General features: G+C 45.2%; 1 protein-coding gene across 1 annotated transcript in view; it reads right to left on the reverse strand.

The window, feature by feature from the left end:
• Positions 1-4,423: 4,423 nt before the first annotated feature.
• xylt1 (xylosyltransferase I) overlaps positions 4,424-11,466 on the reverse strand; it is a 42,998-nt gene continuing 35,955 nt past the window's right edge. Inside the window, 5 exon segments of the mRNA XM_030790771.1 lie at positions 4,424-4,746; positions 6,666-6,999; positions 8,848-9,043; positions 11,313-11,380; positions 11,382-11,466. The exon segment at positions 11,382-11,466 is cut by the window's right edge and continues 113 nt beyond it. Of these exon segments, the coding sequence (XP_030646631.1) occupies positions 4,424-4,746; positions 6,666-6,999; positions 8,848-9,043; positions 11,313-11,380; positions 11,382-11,466 (1,006 nt within the window).

Raw genomic sequence — 11,466 nt, forward strand, 5'->3', positions numbered from 1 at the left:
GTTTCTGTAAGAAGGGGAGCTTTTCCAGGCTATTGACAGCGACTGATTTGGTTAGCTCCCTGACAGTAGGTAGGCAGGCAGACTGCTAATCTGTCTCAGAGGGATTCATGGCCAAGTTACTGCTGTCAGCATGCTACAGACAATCCCGATACACAAGTAATAATCTAAAAAAAAAAAAATAATTTTACACACAGGCAAAATGTTGACATGTGAGCAGTGACAAACATCATTTCATGATCAAATAGAATTGGAGCATTATTGTGGTATCAGTGTATTTCACGTGACAGCAAGGCTGGAACGGATGAGAATGGCCTCGATTAGCTCGGTCATTAAACATCTTTATCGGTGGCCATTGGGCCCACAGACTGGAGCCAGCTCCTCACGCAGAGTGAGTGGAGGCACAGCTGAAGAAAGGGAGAAAAGGAGAGAGAGAGAGCGAGAGACAGAAAGAGAGAGAGAGAGAGAGTAAGGCCAGCTGTGTTTCCTCGCTGCAGGTGAGGCAGGTGCGCGCTCCTCAGCAGCTAATTACACCATCGTTTTCTCAGTCGGCGGAGGTAACGCTAAAAAAATCGATGGGCCGATGGTGGCTCTTTGATCTTAGGCTGAGGGTAACTCCTAGTGCTGGGGGGCTGGGGTGTCCCTAAGGAGCCCCCCCCCTCCTACCTTCCCTGTATGCAAGCTGTTGAGAGTGATCAGAAACTCCTGGTGGTGTCTCCCCTCCTTACGATAGACATCTGCACCCGCCGTGTCGGCAGGTTTGTAATGGCATTAAAGAACACAGCGCTAAGAATGTCAGCATGTGTATCTGCTTTAAATTCATGTGTGTCTAACAGAGGCAAGGACTACCACAGGTAATGCAACTACGACCCACACAGGACAGCTTCCCCTGAGCCAGGTTTTTCCTCTAGCGGCGAGACATTCAAGCACCGTATGTTAAAGTGAAGGAACCACATGACAGAGGGATTTCAATTTTTTTTTTTTTTTTTTTTATTTCAAAACTGAGTTGAAAGTAAAAAGACAAACCCAATAGAGCTGTATTACACAAGGCATTTACAATAGCTGAGAATGTTTTTTTTTTTTCTTTTTCTTTTTTTTTTTGGTTTGTGGGAGGAAAAAAAAAGAAGAGGAAAAGAAAAATGCAGGCAGAGCGTTAGGGGGTTCCTTAGACAGGAAAACCGCTAAGGCACAGAAATCCCCTCTTGCTGGAGGGTTCAGGAGAGTGGGGCCGGGGGGGTGGGGGGGGGTTGTGTTAAGAAAAATTGTGCAACAACTGCTGAACAAAACATTCCAGCACAGAGAACAACAATCTAACATGAGATTCTCTGAAAAAGGCAAAAATGATCATTAAGAGTTCTGCCACACCCCAACTAGCACAGCCTCCCGGTAAGGCCTTCCACATCATCACATGACACAACTACAGTCTCCGGCATCAGTCGCCATGGCACCGAGGCCTGGCGCCGCCCCCCTTTAACGATTCTTTTTAACTTAAGGTTATTTACAATACTTTAAAAACATCTGTCCATTTAAAAAATACTTCTTTTACATTATCATTCCTACCAAAATAGCTATCGTACATAAGAACATGTTTGAAAGAAACTGTGAGAAACTTTAAATAAACCCTACACGACAATTAAAAGAACAAAGAAAACCCAAATGCGTCTGTGTTGTCTGATCTGTAGAGGTAAACAATGGTAACTGAGGTTTGCATTACTCTGACTAGAGGCTGTTCAGAGCAGCTCTAAACTATGCCAGAGTAACACAAAATGGCCTGTGTATGCCAGTCTGTAAAACTGTACATGGTCAGCATTTTTTTAAGATTGGAGTTGTATCCAACTCTAAACACATTCCAAAACAAAAGCCAAACGTACACACGTACTGTTTATACGTTTACAGAATCTGGAAAAAGAAAAAAAAAAGCTGCAATCCTCCAAAATGAAAATTGTGGGAAAACGGATTACATTGTACAGATTGCGTGTTTGTCTGTTTTTTTTTTTCTTTCTTTTTTTCATCAAAACCAAATAATTTTCACCTTCACATGTATACAGTACTGAGGCACATCACTTAGACAAGCAGAGGAGAGAGAGACAGTGCTCTCCAAAGACAAAGCTCAGAGTAAGATATCTCCACACTTCACTGTTAGAAACCTCACTGAGAACATTGCAACAAATAACGGGTGTGGAACGACAGATACGAGGTCACAGCCTCCTTTGGATCACGTGACGAAAAGGGACATCTCACCGTATATATATGTTGTCCAGTTTGGGCTCATAACCTCACAGCAACAGTTAACAATCTGATTGCATACAAAGTTCTGGCTGTGGACCAGGGCTTAAAAAAAAAAAAAAAAAAAAAAAAAAGGAAAAAACTGAATCTCAGAAGAGAGGCTGTATCTTCAGGAAACAGAAGAACATCCCTGCACCAAGCCCTGGTTGTGTTTGGAGCAATACACTGTCTGTGTAAAAACATAAAAGGTGTTATTTATATATATATATATATATATATATATATATATATATATATATATATATATAAAGAGAATGGAGGACTGGTCCATACAGTGCCAACTTCAGAGTCCAGAGAGCTTGCAATCTTCGGCTCTAAAAATACGATGGAAACAGTCAATGTGAAGGTACTAACCCTGTCATTATCATGGGCTTGAGTAATCAGTCCACTTGTAAGCAGTTCACCAGCTCTGGAAAATGTGAAAATGCCAAGCTGACGTGGCTTTGTGCACCACCGCCCAGTTTAGGAAGTCCTCCAAACAAGCGAGCGAGCTAAATGAATGAGCTAACGGCCTAACAGATGGCTCCTCCCTCGCTCAATTTCAGCTTCAGCTTACAAATTTAACGGTAACACACAAATTCACAGTCCGGCACCGGTGACAGGAAAACACAGACTCCATTCTGAAAATTACGGCCCTCAAAAAAAAAAAGAAAAAAAAAGGGGCTTAGTTTTTGTGAAATGTTGATGCTAACATGAGCTGGAAAAGTGAAAATGCTAAATAGTTAGCAACATCAAAATGTAGAACGTGGTACCTTTTTTTTCTCTTGTGTTTAGTTACAGGGTTGGGGCAATGGCCTTTGTAAATAAAGGCAGCTCATTTACAAAAGGTATTGAAAAAGCTGCGAAAACAGCAGCATAGACTTTAGTCATTGACTAAAAAATATCTATTTCATTTATATAAACATGAATAAATAGCCAACTTTACTACCCTCACCCACACAGTAATTCCTCTGTTCAAGGGGAAAAGAAAGTAAAAAAAAAAAAAAAGATTTAAAAAAAAAAAAAAAAAGACAAAACAGAAAAAAAAGAAAGAGAAGATCTTGAAATGTTTCCCTCAGTATGGCAGCACAGCTGACACCATCCGTTTCAAGTTTTAGGCAGCCTGCAGGAGAACACTACATTACGCAAACACAGCTCGGGGATAAAAAAAAAAAAAAAAAAAAAAAAAAAAAACCCAGAAAAGAAAAGAAAAGAAAACAAAAAAACCTCCTCGTGTTGAAGAGTGTGCCAACAACGCAGCACTTCTAAGAGCCATCTCTCAGTCCAGAGCGCACTCACTTTCTAGGCTTTCACACTGATGGAAAACATGGGAGACTATGTGCCCCAGTTCTCCTTTGGTGCATCAAACAATTTAACACTGACTCTTACAGCCAGACCCATGAAATATTCAAACGTCACGTCACACATTATAGGTTACATATAGGATGACATACTGTTGCTGTGGTAAAGTGCAGTAACGCATGTCACCAGCAGATGGCTCTGTTCTTTTAACACTAGCTTTGCACACACTCTGTAAAAGAAAACAACCATCTTTGTTTTAATCTACATCCTTTGCTGCTTCCGCAGGATGCTTCTTCGAGACAAATATTGCATGGGTCCACCTGCATTGCACGGAGAGAGAGTCTGGGGAACATGTGCGCCCTGACAGAGAGGCTTGCCGGTCAGGCACCCGCCTTTGGTCACATTTAATAAGTGTTCAAGTCGTTCTGTGCTTATGAAGTCTCCCATTTTGTGAAACAGCTATGATTCAGTAGCAAAAAACTGCATAAAAAAAGGCATTTCTTCCCCTGCCTCATTCAGACAAGCTATACAAAGGGTTTGAATCACAGTTACCTCTGCTGTCAAAACTTAAATAAATAGGTGGGGAAAAGCTTGACAGCACTCACATGGCTAAAAACACACTGCTTAGAATTTGAGAATCTGAGTCCATGTAAGGTTCATTTGCTCCGAAAGATCTTTTGCAACTGCTCAGTGTATATTCTCCTACACCCCTTGTATCATATTTAAAAGAAAAGATGGGCAGGGACTTAAACACTCCACTCTGTATGAGAGATGAAAACAATAAATTAAAAAGAAAAAAAAAAAAGACATAAAAACAGTGTCAAAGCAGTCGAGTCTTCAGACAGGGCAGTATGTGCTGCTACCTAATGCGGCCATTGGCTCTGGGCGGACCCAGTTGGGATTTAGGGTCCGGGCTGAGGGAGCTCCAGCCCATCTCCCGACACGTTTGCATGACCGGACAGCCGCTGGGACCCGTCGAACAGATGTCCACCGCCGACCACACCTCGCCGACCAGGCTGTCCACCCAGCGTTCCAGCTGAGCTCCGGTCAGGCCGGCATTGTGCTCCGCCGCCTCCACCTGGCCCAGATGCACGGGGATGTTGAGGATGGGGTTCAGGCCGTGGAAACTCTGCTCCATGTAACTGTTCTTGGCTGGGCCGTTGTGCACTTTCAAGGCATCCTCTGACGAAGGGAGAGAGCAAAAGTACGAGATTTAGTTTGAAGACCTGTGTTGTTCCAGACAAGAAACGAGCCAAAATGTACAGGAGCATGTTGACCATACAGGTTTACACTTTACCCGAAAATAATTCATTTAAAATACTACAGTGGTCATGCATTGTACAGAAGCATACAGGTTTACACTTTACCCGAAAATAATTCATTTAAAATACTACAGTGGTCATTCATTGTGCAGAAGCATACAGATTTACTCTTTACCCGAAAATAATTCATTTAAAAGACTACAGTGGTCATTCATTGAGTTACTGGAATGGAATCGCTAAAAGAACACACGCTTCCCTATTTTTGGTCTCTATGATTTTGACTAACATAAAACTTAACCGTTTTACAGCTGTTTCCAGTAATTTACTTGTAAAAACATTGTCATTCTTCCATTTTCTTTATAGCCTTTTTGAAATGACATTATTAAAAACATTATCGCGTAAACTAGTCATTACAGATTACATGTTCACATGCACAGATTTAAAAAAAAAAAAGAAAAAAACATTCACATCTTTGTGAATTGACAGAGTATTTTTTAATATGTCTAAAATGTAAGCAGGTAAATTGGTCTCTAACACTACCACCATGGGCCTGGGTCCTTTTTTTTGTGTCATTCAAACGGGAACTGCGGCAGACAGTTGGACAGTTGGGCGAGGTATGCAGCTAGTGCTAGAGATGAGGTTGTGAATTCCACAAGGTGCCTCACACCAACTCTCTAGCTGTTTTCCCTCAGACTGGCCCCTGTCTCTGTCTGTCTCCATCTCTTTCTGTCTGTCTCCCTCTCAGTCTGTCTGTCTGTCTCCCTCTCTCTCTGTCCGTCCGTCTGTCTCCTTCTGTCTGTCTGTCTCCATCTCTTTCTGTCTGTCTGTCTCCCTCTCAGTCTGTCTGTCTCCCTCTCTCTCTATCCTTCCGTCTGTCTCCCTCTCTGTCCGTCTCGTTCCTCCTCCATGTCCTCCCACGCTGGCCCTCACCTACCATCCAGAAAATTCCATTTCACGCTGGGCGCCACGCCAGGAAATGGGTGCCATGAGCGCCAACCTGATGTAAGCCGTGCAAAGCTCGGCGTGAGCCGCCCCTGGACTGCATAAACGCACTCCATAAAGTTTTATTAGCTCTGGGTGCAGAAAAGACTAGTTTGCAGGAGGGCTTAGTGCCTGCCGTAACCATTAATCATAAAATGGGCAGTGAATCATCTGTGTTTACCGGCCGTCCCCCCTATCGCCTCGCACGTCAAGGCAAACGGTCACACCTTCTCATTAGCGTCCGAGACTCCGAATGCCGATTCATCAATTCCCGCCACAACTTATTCATTTCACAGCAGTCCCTAGCGGGTGAAAGATTACGATCGCTGTATTTTTTTTTCTCCCTATCCCTTGCCCCCACCCCCCCTCCCCCTCTGCCCCCCGCCCCCCCCAGAGAGAATGCCTGAGCAAGTTTATTCCAACGAAAGGTGACCTAGGTTTGTTGTGTATTACTCATACGTGACTGAGAGCTAAATCTATATTTAGCCAATTGAACAGACTAGGCATGGAGCTCGTTTCACAGCCTGCAAAGTGCCTTTGAAAGCCGGCGGGAGAGTGACCTCAGCGCTAGTGAGTTTGTACAGTGCTCGCATGTACAGAGGTTTCCTGATAAAAATAGTTGCGTTGATACTAGTGAATTCATCTCCACATCTGATCGCCTTCTGGAACAACAACTCCGTTTCTTTTTTTTCTTTTTTTTTCTCTCTTTTTATCGTCAGTCTAAACTTTGAGTTCTTCATTCAATATTTAAAAGTCATATACAGGAAGAGAAGCATCTCCAGATGGTCTTGTCCCCTGCGGAGACAGGCAATGGTTTTATGTCGCTGGCTCTGATTGCACTGGGTTAGCATATCTCACCTTGGCGGATTGGCAGGTGTTTGTGGTGGGTGAGAGGGGAGATAAGGAATCGGGTTTCAGCCACCGGGCTCCAGTGGTGGAGGACTCGCACCGTCCATATTCCTGGCCTGAGGGGCAGGTTGAGGGGGGGTCGGTAATGTGTGAACTCTGCGCTGGCGTCGATCAGGATGTCGTAGGTGGCAGCGATGACGTTGGTTGGGTCGATCCACACCACCGTCACCGTCACGTTGGGGCCCTTCCCCCACCTCTGCATCCCGACTGGCTCGTCCGTCGGACCCATCAGGTTTCCAAAGTTCCGGAAAATTCTCTCCTTGGCATCCCAATCTGTACCAATCTAGAATTGGGGGTGGAAAATGGGAGAAAGAGACAGAACAGAGAGAGAGACAGAAACAGAAAATGTAAATGATGGGACACAGAAAAAGGAAAATAGATAAGAAGTCCCTAAATGACTCCGAAGCCATTAATTATCAGGTGGTAGAGAGAGGGCAGCACTGGGGGTTCTTCATGCACCGCCTAAGGCAAGATCAACAGAGAGAGAGAGAGAGAGAGAGAGAGAGGGAGAGAGAGAGAGAGAGGGAGAGAGAGAGAGAGAGAGAGAGAGAGAGGGGGAGAGAGCTGTGGCTGTGCAGAAACTGCACTGACAAGAAGGTTCTTTTAAGGCCAGGATATGTCAGATCAATGCTCTTAGAACACTGCACCACCCTCATCACAGCGGCAGGCAGACAAAACGCGCTGCACACACTTAAAACTAGCACCCACGCTGACAGAACACCCCTGCCCCGCGTAGACCTGTAGCTCTTAGAGAGATAATGTTACAGGGGAATTGATGGAAACACATGGTACCAATTGGCACACTGCTGGTGCAGTGAGACTTAAGGGTGTAGAAATGTCAGATCGTCCCTCCTAACTAGCGTTCTGTTTCTGACTCCCGCTGCGTCCATCAGAGGCGGCGGGGGGGGGGGGGGGGGGGGGGGGGGGGGGGGGTTGTGGCCAGGAGGCCCGCGGTAATCCTGTGCCAACACCCCCGTGGGCCGCTCACGTAAAACCCCAAACCGTTCCAAGAGAGCTGGCTTGACCCTGGGCCTCTTTCACAGCTGACCTGGCTTACGTCCCCGGGTAGGCTCTCCCTGCTGAGCTCCACATGAAACACAGCAAATCAATTTGATCATCGCTGTTAGTAAGGGGTTCCAAAGGCACAGCTGGGGTTTGTTAAAGGAGTTTACAGCTTTGAAGCATTGCCCTCAGGCTTAGGCTTCTTCTTCTTCTTCTTCTCTCTCTCTCTCTTTCTCACTCTTTGTCTCTTTCTCTCTGCCTCTCTATCTCTATCTGTCTCTCTCTGGAGGCTGTTGCATTGCTAACTTCTTCTCCATTAGGAAACAACACACAGGTGCTGGGTGCAGACCTGAGGAAGATGGTTGAGTCAGTGTCTAACACTGCGGATGTCATCAAACCTTTCGCTCAAAAAGAAGAAAACCAAGCATCATTACATCTCTCTCTGTCTCTCTCTCTCTGTCTGTCTCTCTCTCTCTGTCTGTCTCTCTCTCTCTGTCTCTCTCTCTCTTTCTCTCTCCCCATTTCTCTGCATCACAGCACGTCCCCTTCATCTCTCCACAGATAAACCCTGTGCAGTAAGGCATGCAGTCATCGTTTTATACTTCATACACAGAACAGACAAATCACTGATTATGCCAAAGGGCAAGATGACAGGTACGGCGCGGCCTGACAGCTAAATCAATGACCAATGTCTGAGTTATTGTTTGTTTAACGGAGTATGTCAAGTCGAGCGTGCGAGCAGTGTAAGATTACCAATAATATTCAGAGGTCAATTTCTGGTGGTGCTCACAATAAGGAGGCAATATTGGAAGCTTTTTGTACTTATATATTGCCAAGACATTTTTACTGCAGCAGACAAAGAAGAAAATATGCATTGTTTGAGAACTTTTTTAATAAACAAGATCGTTTTTTTTTTTTAGGCACCCTGTTGATTAACAAACAAATTAAAATCGAACCGTGATAAATATATATGAAAGGCAACTATTACTTTAGGGATACAAATGTTCACAAACACAGCAGAGATAAAGTGCCTTTGCAAAACTCATTGATTAGCAGAACTTTCGTGATTGATAATTACTGTGTGAAAATACCTTATCCTGACAGCCAAAGTCAGGCAGCTGCCTCTTACCTCAGCAAACTGCAGGCGGGTAAAGCTGCTAGGAGAGTTGGTGAACTTGAAGAACTTCTTGGGCATGACCCAGGTCTCCAGGGTCTCCAGTTTGCTGGTTTTTAGGTTGGTTGCGTGATGTTTCACCAGATAGCCCTGAAACTCGTCCGACAGGAAGTAGATGTGGACAGACGTGGGATGCCCCATGGCGAAATACCTGGAGAGGACCACAGTTGTTCTCCAGTTAGTCCTACTTCCTTACAAAAAAAAAATGTACCACTGAAACTTTGCTATCATCACTCTACGCTTCACCACGCTTCCGCTGTTAGTGTTTTCTCGAAAGGGAACAACAACCTTCAGAGACAAATAAACTCATGACAATGAGTTGAATGTTGGAGAGATGGTGGTTTGAGTAGAGGAGAGAGTTAGTGGGGATGTGAGGGGGTGGGGAAGGGGGGGGGGGGGTTGTAGAGGGAGCTGTGTTGCGTTTCAGAACCAGGGAGAGGGAGAGGAGGCGGCAGGCGGTCGCGCGGAGCCGGCAAGCCCCGCCCCCTCTCGGCCACCTCATCAGTATTCCAGCTGAGGCCGGAGTGGCTCCGTCCCTCTGCCATAGGCCTGACAAACAGCAAATATTTACACCAGGGCACCTACACCCCCCCCCCCACCTTCCCATGCCCCCACCCACCATCCCGCAGGAGACGGCCAACGTGCGGAGGCTAACAGAGCAGCCATTCAGCTGCTATGCCACTGCTGCTCGCTGTTGATGGTCACAGGGGCCTGTGAAAAACAAGAGGGCTGCCTCTCCTCTCCAAACCCCCCTCCCCCCCTCCGCTCCCCTCTCTCCACCCCTTTCCTCCCCTCACACACACCCAACGAGCAACAAGCACCTCCTTGTGTCCTGCACACTTCACAAGCCTCAAACCCCCCCCCCCCCCCCCTCCTCTCCTACCAAACACCATACTGATGAAGCACTACGCCTCCCTAAAAGGAGCTGAGAGGCCTGGAGTTTTCCATGTGCCAAACTCGTCTCTCATTTTGAAAGTGGCATGAAGGCGAGTAGTATAGTTCTGATAAACACATTAAATAAACATGCAGAGACTGGATCAGAACAACTTGCTTTCTCTTCTCTGCCTCTCTCTCTCTCTCTCTCTGCAACAGCATCTGTTTGGATATCTGAAGTAGCTTTAAAATCTGCTCCAGAAGAAATCAAACACTCCTGTAGTCCCTTCATCTGTTTTCAATCAGTTTCTCAGTTTGTCGTTCAAATCCATTTAGCTGCAGCTTGGCCTAACTAAACAGCGCCTCAGGATGAAAGCACATCCATTCAGACTAAGGGTCTTAATGTTAGGACTTCTGTTATTGAAATAAAATGCCTAATGTTAATTCTTTTTTAACACCATTAATCATCTCCCAGGTGGCTAGGCGAGTCAGTATATAATAATACTGGCATCTTTACTCTTAATTACAAAAGATGACACCACCAACCTCTTCATACAACATATATTAAATAAGAGGCTTCTCAAAGTAGGGCTACATTTAACCAAACTGCAATCAGTCACAGCGAATCATGCATTTAAAACGTGATAATTATTTTATAATCATTTGACACTCTTCATATATACCATATTAGACGAGGTGCATCTGGTAAAATCCGTCCCGTTTCATACTGGTTTAAACGTGACCATACTGAACATACACAGAACCTGTCTGTGTATGCTGGGCTGTAACATTATTAAGCGTGTGTGTGTGTATGCTGGGCTGTAACATTATTAAGCGTGTGTGTGTGTATGCTGGGCTGTAACATTATTAAGCGTGTGTGTGTGTATGCTGGGCTGTAACATTATTAAACATGTGTGTGTGTATGCTGGGCTGTAACATTATTAAGCGTGTGTTTGTGTGTATGCTGGGCTGTAACATTATTAAGCGTGTGTGTGTGTATGCTGGGCTGTAACATTATTAAGCGTGTGTGTGTGTATGCTGGGCTGTAACATTATTAAGCGTGTGTGTGTGTATGCTGGGCTGTAACATTATTAAGCGTGTGTGTGTGTGTATGCTGGGCTGTAACATTATTAAGCGTGTGTCTGTGTATGCTGGGCTGTAACATTATTAAGCGTGTGTGTGTGTATGCTGCGCTGTAACATTATTAAGCATGTGTGTGTGTGTATGCTGGGCTGTAACATTATTAAGCGTGTGTGTGTGTATGCTGGGCTGTAACATTATTAAGCGTGTGTGTGTGTATGCTGGGCTGTAACATTATTAAGCGTGTGTCTGTGTATGCTGGGCTGTAACATTATTAAACATGTGTGTGTGTGTATGCTGGGCTGTAACATTATTAAGCGTGTGTGTGTGTATGCTGGGCTGTAACATTATTAAGCGTGTGTGTGTGTATGCTGGGCTGTAACATTATTAAGCGTGTGTCTGTGTACGCTGGGCTGTAACATTATTAAACATGTGTGCATAATGTACGGCTCTGGTCGTACACTGACCTGCAGCTGCTGTCGGTGGGGTCGCCCTGCAGCGAACCGGATGCCCGCGACAGGCCTAAGCGGGCAAAAGGCGTGGTAGTGGGTGAGCTGGGTGTCGGACAGGCTGTGAGTGCCGTCGGCTTCGTCAAACACGTTCTCCCAGTAGGCCTTGAGT

Source organism: Chanos chanos, chromosome 13, assembly GCF_902362185.1.
Source record: "Chanos chanos chromosome 13, fChaCha1.1, whole genome shotgun sequence".
NCBI lineage: Eukaryota > Metazoa > Chordata > Actinopteri > Gonorynchiformes > Chanidae > Chanos > Chanos chanos.